This window comes from Amphiura filiformis, chromosome 7 (assembly GCF_039555335.1).
Source record: "Amphiura filiformis chromosome 7, Afil_fr2py, whole genome shotgun sequence".
Lineage (NCBI taxonomy): Eukaryota > Metazoa > Echinodermata > Ophiuroidea > Amphilepidida > Amphiuridae > Amphiura > Amphiura filiformis.
Window position 1 is genome coordinate 2,393,846 of NC_092634.1, and position 14,429 is coordinate 2,408,274.

The following is a 14,429-nucleotide window of genomic DNA, read 5'->3' on the forward strand; positions in this document are numbered from 1 at the left end:
ATTTACAATCATGAACAATGTTCTTCAAACATTAATTACAATTTGGCATAAAGAGCCAATGCCATACAAAAGCAACAAAATTGACAACCAAAACACAAAGTTACACTAAACACTGAGGGTATGAAAAACAAATATGGGGCCGAAAAGTATGTAGGACAGGATATAATTCTCGGAAAACCACCGGTAAAGCGACGAAAAAAAAGAAACCCTGTTCTTTTTTTTCTTTTTTAATGACCCAAAAAATCACCAAAATCTGAAAATAATTTGCAATTTGAGAAAATACACAAAAAAATTGTTCCTGAAATTTCCGAAATTTGGGTCGGCATTCATTTGTACAGGAATTTTTTTTTCCCCCACTTTATTCAGATCTGGGTCGGTCGGGCCCGTAGAACAGGGTTTTCTTTTTTCGTCGCCTAACTGATAAATACCATAAAAAGCTAATTATGCACAACAATGTGGACAATAGCTGGCAAGCAAAGGTCAAGGATCAGGAAGAAAAAATGGTTGGTCATCTGCCAATAGACACAATGATTCAGAAAGTGTCAAAGACGGCTAAATTAAAACAAAGTGAAATAAATAATAAATAAATAAGATATTTCAAGTAAATAAACATTTAGAAAATTATAGAATATAGGTATGAAATAAATAAAATAAATAAAAAATGAGACAATACAAACGATCGAATTTGGTGTTGAAGTGAACAAAATTTTCAATTACACCTTTTCAATGTAAAATTGATTTATTTTCTCGGCCAAATGAAAATCAATAATTTTCATTTTTTCAGTAAATGTCAGCAGAAAACTATAATGCTTGGTACTGTATATACTTCAACTTGTGCCACGAGCTTTCTTGGGGGCCAACTTTTTTGCTTTTCAAAGTAACATAATTCGCTAACGAAAGATATTTCCCAACTTTCTAAAGCACATTATGTCAAGCAATATGCCATAGTTTTGTCAGAATTTCGGTTTTGATTGCACCATTTTTAAATTCCGAACCACAACAAAAATATCGATTATTTTTGCGGGTTATATCAGAAATGAATTACTGGTTGGACATTTTGGCAGTCGCAAGTGAAAAAAGGTGAAATCAAAATGAAAATTCTGACCAAACTGTATATAGACACACACGATGTGCCTTACAGAGGTGGGAAACATCTTTCTTTAGCAAACTATATTAGTTTGAAACGCTTAAAAATTAATTCCAAAAAGAGTTCGCGTGCAAAGGCCTATAAAGTAAAAATCTTACAACTAAAAGACACAATTTCATGCCTAATTTTAACACGAGGATTTTTGTAAAAAAATGTATATCCAAGCACTATGTTTTTAACTGACATTTCTGAAGGGCAAAAATATTGCTTTATATTTGACCGAGAAAATTAATTTCATAGCAAAAAAGTGTATCTCTGACTTGTGCTGAATTCAACAGGTATCGATCGACTTTTAGCGCGATATGCATCACAATAGAAGCTGGTGACTAAAGTTCTGAGTGTATTTAAGGGTACACGATATATTGTTGGTCATTATTTGAATCAATATATTATTGAAAAATAACACTGGTGCTTTGCAAAACTTCATTCTACAAATCATATACTTTGAAAACGTGCTTGACTTATTGTTGTTATTGAGTTATGTGCGTTTAACAAAAGTGTTGTTGTTTCAGCCCTCTTTACAACATAACTCAAGAACCACATGACCTACAAGAATATATCTGTGTTATTTGAATGCTTCTACACACTCGCTTTGAAATGATCAATACAATTTTTGCCAAAGTTTACTACCATTCGCAATATGCTGTGAACTACCAAATCGAAAAGGTTTTAATAGTTGCTAACCTTAAGTCAGATCATTTATTTGAAGAATATCAGATATTAGCGGATTAAAAAAAAGTCCAAAGAACTAACCAACGGTCACTTTGTTTTGATGATAAAAGAATAAATAAAACACCTCTATGTGGGTCAAAGTGCTTAAAATATAATTGAAGAGTGTATAAAGTATTGAAAATATGATTTTGCGCCAATACTAGAATCAATATTTGATTTGTCTTGTCCTCGCAACAACTGCCGCGCTTCTCCTGCTCCCAAAGGACTTTTTGTTACCGGGTTTAAAGGGATATTCAGAACTGAATAATTTGTATGTTGCTGATGCTACACGCATTTTCTATAAGAATTAGTATGTAAATATAAGTTACCGTACCTAATTTTACTGTTTCATAAAATCTTTTCTAGTAAATTGTCTATTGCTGATCTTACGTATTTATTATTAAGGAAGGTACTGATTTTGACTGCTGTTCATCCCCCGGTGGCTGAAGCACAATTGAGAGGTTTTGTTAATCATCTCCTATAATAGACGGGATCCCTGGGAAACGCGAAAATGACGTCATCAGTGTATGTGATTCCTTTCTTTGTTAAACAATGCATCAACAGACATTCGTCTTGAATTAGAAAGTTAACTTTCATGCTCAGGGAACTTCTTCGACACTACATCTGCTTTCAAAGGTCCCTTTCATGTAATTGTCAACAGTTTTGGTGTGAGACGTTTACTTTTACGTCTCCGAGGGATGATGAACGCAACCTCCCGACTGAAAAATATTTGGTTCCGGCTTTTTAGAGCACAGGAATTAAGCCGTGTGTGATACTGTTAGTAACGTTGCAACCATAATAAATTCGTAATATACCAGGAATGCGAGAAAAGTGTATGGGCAAGTGATGGCAAAATACTGAATATCCCTTTAAAAGAGTCCTAAAGTACGACCATTCATGTGTGAACAATTTTATTTGTAAGCTTTTAGTGGTCAACCTACGTAGTCACAAGCACCGGTCAGATTATTATAGAAGATGACATGAAATCAAAAACTTTCTATTGTGAAATTATGGAAATTGGATAAGAAAGAATATTGCATTAATTAATCTATAAATCATGAATGGGTGCAAGCATTCAATTTGATATGGTGACGCTCGCATAATTTTGCTTAGGAAGTATTATAAATTTCAAAGGATGTTGTCATATCAGTGAGCATTTATTCCGTTTTCGGAACAGCGGTTCTTTTAGGAAAAGTGTGTATACTTGCATGATACGTAGATCAAATTATATTGAACGTCATTATTTGCCTAAAGTTAAATTTGATTACAAATTGTAACTATATATAAGAGAAAACGGTTTGCAACCAATTGACTGATGCTTAGTACAGGTAGTATACAATAATGATTTCAGGCTTTTAAATCACTTTAATAAACAAACGCTAGCAAACGTTGGCAAACAAAGAAGCAAAATTGACTCAGATTTGTTGACTGTGCTTTCTTCCCTGGAGTGCTTTCTTTCGTAAAGCCATAATGTACGAGTTTTTAAAATAAGTTTGGTCACTTTTTTTCAAACCGATTTTTTTGGCATATTTGTAATGTTTACAAATGTCCCAAATTACACCTAATTGGATTCAGCCAAGTTCATTGTGTTTTAGGACAACAGAACAAGTTTGAATTAAAGTCATTATTATTACTTTAAATCTCCCTTAGAACACCAAAAATTAAGCGGCTAACATAATAGTAAGTGAGTTTTCTTTCATTTTACCTCAATAGCTCGGCTTAAAATGACCAGAATACTTTCCTGACCATTTTTACTAGAAATATTTTTACTCGTAATATTTTATAAGGCTTGTTAGGATGGTTCGACCAATGGTCCCCACACCATTCCCATTTGTTATGTATGAAAAGAAAAGTTGTCATGGAGAGCGTTTATTTCTTTGATTCTGAATAATTAATGCGAGAAATATTTTTCAAGTTAAATGTGTTAAACTTTGGATAATCTAACTGTCTATTAGCCTTCAAATGCACAATTTTGGCTCTCATATCAAAATATGTAAATTACCTTTACAAGCGGGAGTCAAGATCATTCAGCCAAGGTAAATAGTAATGTATGTGATGAATTTGGGCATTTTTCCTTTAACTATATACGTGGGTCATTCAAAAAGTTCTACCGCCACTCTCGTATCTCAGCCCATTCATATTTTCCATGATGATAACATATGGTTTTATCTAGCTAATGAGAAAATTTTGTTTTGATATTTTTTCCCGTATGTTGTAAGAGAAGGACAAATTACACCCGGATTCAGGACCGCGGAAACGGAGAATATCTGTACATTTATATTCACAAAGAACGCAAATATATCAAATTGAATTTATCACAAAATTCCGAGTCCCTTCAGATGGCTTGAATTGAAGCTGACATAAGGAAACATATTAACATTTATGTAAAATTATAAACAAATGTTTGCACCATTCCAACAAACACCGTTGTTTTTAGCAAAGAAACGATAAGAGCAGAATGATAAGAATTGTAATCAAATTGAAAGTGTGTTTTTCTAGAAAAAAAAAACCCAAAAGACATTATGCAGAAATTGTCTGTTTATTGGGAAAAAGGACCTACTGGAAGCATATTGTACCTGCTATGGAAATTATACCTTGGTAATTAAACACCAAGGAAACTAATTTGAAAATAGCAAGTAAGAAAAAGTGGTTGGGTGTCTTTATTTTTAACTTTCACCTCTTTCACTTAAAAGTCATTTCATACATATGGTTCCTAGGCAGAGTCTCATGACCATTAGAAATAACAGTTCAAATTGGATGCTGGGATGAATTTTTAAAATGGATTTTAAACTGGCAATCTCGATGTTTGGTTACACATTTGATGTTGTTTCATTTATAATCTGCTAGCATAATCATAACACTTGCATATCGAGCTAATTTTGTAAGAGGGATACACACATAATATTTTCATTTAAATGTTTTACGATAATTTACCGTCTGTTATATCAAATCTTATTTTGGTTCTGAGGGCACTTTCAAAAATCTGGAAAAGGTATCAATATGCATTTGCAACCAGGTATAGGTGACATTCCAATGCATAATTATGCTGATTTTAAAGCTACCATTTATGATATGATATGATATGATTTTATTAACCTGCACAACATCGCGGCTAAACGGCCGAATTGCATTATACAAGAGACAATAAACAAATATTATGAAAGAAATCAATTACACATAATTATAAAGCAAAAAAAGGCAACTTGGCATGGAAAAACAGCAGAGAGACGCAAAAGGGCACAATGGGAAGCCACCAGCACACAAGCTACTACTGCTTATTCAACAGATTAATGTAGTAGGGAACGGGGCTTTCAGCAAATCTGCTTGTGCGTGCACGCACTTTGGAGATATGGGCTGCATTTCTCAGCTGTCTTCCATGGACTTCACTTCTACTAGGAGGAGCAACATGTTGGTACGCTCTGATTTAGCAAGCGATTGCGCGAACTTAAGCGAGTGTTGTTCCCTCCTGGTAGAGAGAGAGTCCAGCTTACAAACACTAACTGCATTATCATACGAAATATAATGAGCACCCAAAATGATTCTACATGCCCTTTTTTGGACTCGCTCAAGTGTATTTGATTGTTTGACAGTGAGCGATGAATGCCAAATGGCATCAGAGTATTCTAATAGGGGACGTATGTAACCAACATAAACTGTGGTCAGCTCCGAAACGTTGAAACCAAAACGTTTCAGAGAACGGAGCATGAAGAGGCGTTTGTTAGCGCACTTGCACATGTGATCCACCTGGGCATCCCATTTAAGATCTTGCTGTATGAAGATGCCCAGGACTTTGGCAGATGAAACAAAAGAAAGCAATGAATGGCCTATCTTCAGAATGGGATGAGAAGGTGGGTTTCTCATAAAACAGATTTGAATGGCTTGACATTTGTCAGGGTTGAGTTTCAGGTGGTTACTTACAGACCAGTCCAGGAAGTCATCAAGATTAGACTGAAGGTTGCCTTTCTCACTACACGCACGGTTCTCAACGAATGTGAGATCGTCGACATATTTCCAGTAGTGAGAACTGCAACCTTCAGCAGCGTCGTTGATGACAGCCTGGAAAATGATGGGACCAAGTTTGGCACCTTGCGGGACACCAGCACACAAGGGGGCATAATCAGACAAGGTTTGGTTATATCTCACACACTGAGTGCGATTATTGAGGAAACTGCAAACCCAAGGAACGATAGCCCCCCGGACCCCCAAAGCAATCAACTTTTCAACAGCTATATTGTGGTTTACCAGGTCAAATGCCTTGGAGAAGTCCGTGAGGACTACCGTTCCTACATTGTTGCGTTTGTCTGAACCTTGGAAAAGTGTGTGCACAAGATTGATCAGGTAATGGGATGTTGATATACCACTGACATTCCCAAATTGATTAATATCTATGTATGGTTCAATATCATACACAATCCATTTTGCCACAAACCCTTCGGCAACCTTAGCAAAAATATCAGTAAGTGATATAGGCCTCATTTTATCAATGCTGGGCGGGTGTTGCTTTGGAATGGGGACAACAATGGCAGATTTCCACTGGTGTGGCACAATTCCCTCCTCAAAAGAACAATTCAACACATCTGTTAAAGGGCCACTCAGTTCATAAGCAAATTCCTTTATGATTTTGGGAGGAATTCCATCCGGGCCACTTGATTTTGAAGTTTTAACTCTCTTAAGCTCGCTATACACATCCCATGGATAAAGAACGGGGGCAGGTTTCACAGCGGGCAAGAAGGTTGGAAGCTCAGAATGATCCATGGGATTAACATGGGAGGACACGCTCACAAACTTGGAATTAATGGCATTAGCCATTGCCTTGTGGTTAGCCCTATCCACTCCTGGGATGTGCATGTCAAGATCAGAATTGCTGGAATTAAGCATACACTTGATTTGTTGATACCATTTACGAGGTTCAGTCTTTTGCAACTTTCTCACTCTGTCTGCATTATAATTCACTTTAGCTTTCTCAATTTCTCTCTTCACCTCATTACGCAACTGGCGCCATTTTGAGGTTTCATGCTGCTTGACGTTTTGATATGAGTTTCTTTATATGTGGAGTGATCCACGGTTTATCAGTCTGATGAATTTTGAGTAATTTAGTAGGAAAGTAAAGTTCCATACCCTTGTTTAACACAGAATACATAGCATTCATTTTATTTTGAGTACCATTGCATTCGTGGACCTCACTCCAACTCTGATCCTGAATCCATCTACCAAATGCTCTGATATTATCATCACGAAAAGGCCGTGTAATCCTGGACTTAACTGTGTTCTTAGCAGTGGTGTTTTTAGGCTTGCATAGAACACATGCATGATCACTTTTACCAATTGATGAGAGAGCAGATGGTGGTAAATAATGGGTTTGGATATTAGTTAGAATGAGATCCAGGGTTGCCTGGCCTCGAGTAGGAAATGTAATTATCTGATTAAGATCATTTACACAACCAAAGCTATATAGTAGAAGTAGAACTTTTGAATGACCCTCGCATAAGTATAGGAGAAATGAAAGAACAATAAGAGGAGATATTAACACATTTCCTTTAAGTAATTGTTAAATTAAAACTGCAATCATAACAAAAGACAAAGTTCAATCTTATTATTAATTTTGAATTTATTTTTCTTTATAAGGCACTTTTTGGAGAGTTACAGTGCTTTTGTTTTCCAAACATAGACACTACGGAACATCGGTCTCCTCTTGTTGTTAGTAATTATAAACGACTACTCCACCAAAGTTAATAAATACCACGGCTTTCAATTGCAATTGTTTTATAAACAAATATTTTAATATAATAATTTAGTTCTCAAACACAAACAATAAAGGCATTTGAATTAAATATTTCATATACATCATGCTTGTTTGTTGCCATTATTGGCTCTTCTAACAAATAAACAAATTGTGATATTAACTACAGCGTAATTGTTCTAAATGAATTGCCCATAAACATAAATAATATAGATGTTTCGATATATTAGTAACAATATTATATCCGATTGACCCCCGGTTCCGTCCGGTTTCCATTGTTTAGAGCAATAAAAACCGGACGGAACTGGCTTTCAACGGCCGGTGGAGTTTTGATTTCATACCTATGCTTCTAAATAGTCAGTTAACCTACTTGGTGTGTACTAATTTATTATTTTCATTTCAAAAATACACTCTTATTTTTGTATTTATTATTAGTACATGTATATAGTATTAAATTGTAATCTTTATTTTGTATTATTATTATTAGTAATGTTCGTATTATTGTTATTATCATTAGGCATCACGACCAATTTGTTCGATCTTTCGATCGACCGTCGATGCTTCTTCGATGCTTGTTATTAACGAATTATCAATTAATTAACTATAAACAATATTTAATTTGTATTGGTGAACCCAAATTAAACATGCAGAGATTCACAATTAACACTGGTCAATTATATGGATTAGGTAAATAATAAAGGTCGACTAAGCAGCGATGTCGACCGAAAGATTGAACTAATTTGGTTCTGTTACCTAATATCATTCATTAATATCATTCATTATTATTATTATTATTATTATTATTATTATTATTATTATTATTATTATTATTATTATTATTATTATTATTATCATTATCGTCATATTAACAATAACTATGAAGAAGTATTATTTATTAAGTGCAAAACGGATGCGGTTTTGTCTATCTTTATTATTATTATAATTATTATTATTATTATTATTGTTATTATTTTATTTTATTTTATTTATTTTTTTATTTTTTTAAATATTTATTATTGGTGTTTTAAAGAATGTTATGTATTTCAAATAAATATGGCCATGCGAAGAGAATCAGAAACCAACACGTCCACCAATATCATCAAACATAACTGCATGAAATAATTACACACAGGAAAAAGTCTGTCATCAAATCTCTGCACATTGTTGTGAGCAGTGAGACTTTCTTTGGAAATTAATGGTCGACTATAACTCAAAGGGTCTTTTGTTCTTGTTCTGTATTTTTGTCCTTTTTACTTTATTTTATTCTATTTTTGTTTCAAAATTGAAGGAAGGCTGACAATTAGACAAATTGTAATAAATGTGGACCATACTTTATTTCAGAATTGAGTACAAACAATCCTGACAATGTAATTGTTTTTGGACACTGGCATTGGTTTAAGTTGTATGAAGCTGTTATACAAGCTTACTGTGAAGTCAACCATTATCATATTCATTCCCATAATGATAGCTATAATTATTTACATAATTATTTACATAATAAACAAGGGTTACACTTTTTAATTCCAAACTTCCGTATTTATTTGTAACAGTGCATTTCACAAATCACATGCTGGCATATACCATCATCTTGCACAATGTGGGATAATTTGAGTACAATTTGAATACAATTACTTGAATTACTTAAAGAAATACATAAAAGCCCCCATTGAATGTCGACGCGTTTGAAATCAGCGCACCATTTGCATAATAGCTGGAAGCGAGTGCCCAAGTCCATAGCAAAGACGAAAAACATCCAAATTAATTATCAAAAGGTTTGAAATAACATGGACTCTATCATAAATATGGCTACTATCTATTGTATGTTATGCAGAAGCTGACCATGTGCGATTGTAACATTATTTAGTTAAACACTAAGTTGATATTCTTCTATACATACCTTACATAAGTATTCTTACACCTGTGAAGATCGTTCAATCAAATTCATATACTCCAAAAAAATATTTTCACTTTTACTTTTTGAATGCGTCACCGGTTTTATAAATCGCAAAGCCAGTCTTTTTTTTTTCAGATATGATGCGGTGTATTATTTTAGTACCATTGTTTGATTCATTTCGCTCTATATTTACACACGAACTCTTGACGCAATTTAACTTTCTTAGTAGCTACAAACAACTCACACAAACATAAATGTAAAAAGTAAAGTAAATTTTACTTTCCTGGTAAATTTTCTCCAAATAAACTGAGACACTCTCTCAATGTGACGCATACGTATCTACTTACTTTTTGTCTACAATTTTTTGTCTAAAATTGCAAAATACACTACAGATTATAATTCACAATGTTAATTATTTCGACTTTTAAAACAAACACAAAAATTATAATAAAAATGATAAATAATATAATATAATATAATATAATATAATATAATATAATATAATATAATATAATATAATATAACTGCCACTAGAATTTATTCAATATATATCTTAAAAACCATTTTTATCACACCATATACACCCTTTTATGACATCATCGTTATAAATACCGCATATCGACGAATACCATACAGCTATAAACAGCCCGCATCCCTTTTTACTGTATTGACTACAGAGGGCGACGTTATCAATGTTTTAGTGTAACATCGCTACTCGCGCTCGGTGAATCGCTCAAGGCATCTCACTTGTTAGATAGGGACGGTTTATAGTAATCTGCGTGTTTAGTCGTCACTATGCAGAAATCATGGCGATATATATGTGGTAATCGTACAACGATCCATAATATTTAAGAAAAATTCCTTTTCACATCATTTCAAGAGAGGGAGACTAAACAGAAGTCAGAGACATCGTGCAACGGATTGGTGATGGGCAGGTCACGTGACAAGAAACAAGGGCAATACGTGGAGTCACTGAGTGACAACCAAACTAGCGAAGATGAGGAAGACAAAGACGACGAACCTGGCGAGATGACTTAACAGCTTATATAGGGGCCGAGAGGCACTACTTGGGCTAGGGTGTACAAGTAGACATAAATAGAAGATTCTTGAAAAGGTCTCCATACAATAGGGGAAGAAACAACCTAGGTGAGGTGAGGAACAACTACTTACCAAACGAAATAGAAACACTTGTTCTGTATAATGATTTTAAAATAGAAATTAGTTTAACTTTCCATACTTTTTTGTAGTATACGATTGGAGAAAAAAAAACATTTACACAAACGCGTTGTTATAGTAAAACGTCATTAGGCTATCCCAATCTATTATGAAGACATTACCTTAAACTTCTGCACAGGGAGTGTGAAATTCAAATGGGTTTACCTGAATGGGTCACTCCATTTGAAATCTACACTACCTGTGTAAAAAATTAAGATCATGTATTCCATAGAGGGTTCCTGGATTTCAATTGAAATAGCCCATTATGCGCGTTTGTTCTGAGAATCTCAGCTACAACAATAAAATCATATGATGACTACAATGAAATTGTAAAGGTCGTCTAAATCAGATTCACTTCTTCTTTGATGTAGCATCCGTTATTCATATAAGTCAAATTAAATGTGATGATCAAGCGAAATCAGTCGGAAGTCGGAAATATTGATTTTGAGATATAGCCAAACAAAGAAAACATTTGCTTTTATTTCCTAGTGTTTTGGAAACTCTTTAATTGCACATATCTTTTGAACTGATCGTTTTATTTCAATGGGGTTTTCTGCAAAATGCAGCTTTGTAAATGCTTGTTACAATCCAATACAAACTGAAAATGACCGAATTCAGACTGATTTTGCTTGATCAAACCACAAATATGATTCTCAATAGACTACCCGTGTTATATGGAAGTGGGGTATTTACACTAACACAACGCACGATATGACGTATAAATATAAAATAAAATATTGACCAAAGGTCATATAAATCACACCTTTCTTACCAAGTACACATACAGATTTAGTGCAATGTAGGTTTTAATAGAGGATATATATATAACAGACAAAATAGTAGCCGATCCAATATATCTCACATGACTTTAAAAGTTTGATTTTTTATTACTATTAACTACCAATAATCACACCGTGCACACACCCTGAATATGGGCTATTGCAGTTGAAATCTGTACACCCCTTTTCAGGAAGACTATGCCACACAGAGAGTGTGAATTACAAATGATCTACCTGAAGGGGTGGCTCCACCTGTGTGGGAGATTAAGGTCTTCTATAGGAGGTGTTTGCATTTCAACTGCAATAGTCCAAGCAACGGAATACCCGGTGCACGACTATCTCACATATCAAATGTTTATGTTTAATAGACTCTCAGAACTTAGCACGAAATTAATGAAATTCACATAACATCCGATTTACGGAACCGGATTTGGCACATAACCTTTCTAAATACGTTTAATTTTAGTTAAAGAACTTCTTCATTTATACAAAAATAGTTTTAATTCTTTGAACATCTTCAACGTCAGCAAGCACACGCGAACTCATACAACAGTCAATTTGAAGAACGGGATTTAAACCAAAACCGGGAACTGACTTGCGTAATCATACTTCTCGTAACCAGCATGACAAAGGTTGACGCATGCGTATTGCATTTTACTCTTATCTTATAACAAACTAACGTATAGTTTATGTTGTAAGCTCTAAGAGTTATCATAGAAATAAGTAGCCACAAATAATAATGTGTTTTGCATTTATACCACTGTACAAAAATGATTATTATTGGTTTATGAAGCGCTCATCAGTTGACAGATCTTGAAGATGTCCGTATGTAAACATGGCAAATGCTACGTGCAATCGCTGCAGATGGAATTAGTAGCAGCCATTGATGGTGTGTCAGCAAAGAAGCTTCCATACACGGCAATCCGGACCTGCATAATGTACAACAAGCAGAAGAAATTCGATTTAGAAATAAGCTATATATTTTATTTATACATTTGGCCTTTTCAGAAAAGTTTCTGGTTTACCATGTTTACTAGCTAGGTTTTTGTTTAGTCACGTAGATTTCTTCTGATTATCACTTCTGTGGAACTTTCTCCCTTCACCATTTCCTGGACACTTTACCCGAAACAAATAAACTGTTTGGTTTCAATACAAAAGCCTCATCTTCTCTGCATTAGAGTTTTTGCACTTCCGTCATCCCTTGGAAATGTAATAGTTCCAACCAAATCAAACACCCTTTCACCCTATCTAATTTTAACTTTTTCATGAGAAAACTCTTAATATTTAGTACGTAATGTAGAATCAATAGCAAAAGAGGCGGGGAGATTGGTGGAAATACCGGGACAAAATTGACCACGTTGTAATCTTCCTTTGGCCAGTTTAGTACAGAAACATTACAGGGCTTTTGTTGCTGTTGTTTTTAGCCCATTACAATTATTATTAATATATGCGTCCTTTCGCTTCCTACGCGTACCGTCCATTAAAAAAGAGTGTTAATGAAAACAGAAATTATAATAGCTATTCTTGTGTTATAAATCAAAATATAACAAGAACTACATTTAGGGTAGATTTTTAATTTAAACATTTTTACGATAATAAAGAGAGTGTCTGAACAATCAACGGTACTTCAACGGGATGCTACACTATTGAGTACTCATGAAACGTCAAACATTCAAATGATTTAGTTTAGCCATACTTTATGCAGCAGCCACTTGGCTCCTTTAATCTGCAATCGTAATGTTCCTTTTAAAATAGTATGAAATAGTAGAATCTTGAAAATACATGATAAAAATATGTCTAGAGTATAGAGAATTAATTACTAACGTGTATTATTCCAAGATAATTGTATCCAGTTATTAGTGTACTTGTATTTATATTGGTAAAACAACTTATATATTAAAAGCGTAAAGTGAAAAATGTTCGCCCGTTTTTAAGTGTGCCTTTTTATAATTATATAACAATAACTTCATGATTTTTTATGCCTCCACAAAATACATGTATGTATCAACCATAAAACTATACACCAATCCGAGAAGCGTTTACTGTATTTGGCCCTCTATTGACGGCAACACAGATGTACCAGAGCGGGAGATTTAATTCGTAATTCAATACTCATGATTGTGTATTGAATATCACTGTTGTGTACAATTCCGGGTACAATTCTGTATAGCACACAATAAATAATGGATGGAACCCCCGACCTCGGGACACCGCAGTTTTACATCGGGGACACCGCAGTAATGGCGAAGTCGGATAGGTGTATACAGAAACTGTCCATTAATTAGTTTTAAACAAGTTTAAAAATAGGGCCTAACACAAAAATATGTAAATGAAAAAGACACCCAGGAATATTCTGTTAAACAACAACAAAAAATAATTTTAAAAAAGACGTCTGTTTAAAAAAATGGTGTTTCCAATTTTTAATTTAAACCAGAAATCTTCCCGTGAACAAAACAAGAACGATATGTAAAAACACCAAAACGTTCTGTAGAAACAAAAAACAAAGTCAGAAACATTCTGTTAAAAAAGCGGACAAATACTGGCGAATAGCGACAATTGTATGTCATTTCAGGAAATATTTCTAACAGTGTATATATCGAGGGTTGAGAGCCACAAAGCCTCAACTCACAATCACCTGCTCCAACAAAATGAGCATAAAGTCGCCAGAAGATTCAGTTCATTAATCACAACAAAATTCAATCGAAAACAAAACACATTATGGAGGAAATGTTGATGTTTGAAGACCAAACCAAGGAGCCAATTTTATGCTCATTTTGTGAGAGCTGGTAATAGTGAGTTACGGCTTTCTGGTTCTGAACACTCGATATGTTCTATATTAACCCCATAACGGAAACGACGAGGGTTGTTTTAAAGCCATTATATAGATCAGTGTAATAGCTTTTATCTTCATCTTACAGTAAAACATTAAACAACTCTTCTCCA

General features: G+C 34.1%; 1 protein-coding gene across 1 annotated transcript in view; it reads right to left on the minus strand.

The window, feature by feature from the left end:
- Positions 1-11,301: 11,301 nt before the first annotated feature.
- The window catches only part of LOC140156220 (uncharacterized), a 32,403-nt gene continuing 29,275 nt past the window's right edge, over positions 11,302-14,429 (minus strand). The window contains exon 3 of the mRNA XM_072179221.1: positions 11,302-12,415. Coding sequence (XP_072035322.1) covers positions 12,381-12,415 — 35 coding nt within the window. The 3' untranslated portion in view covers positions 11,302-12,380. The remainder of the gene's footprint in view (positions 12,416-14,429) is intronic.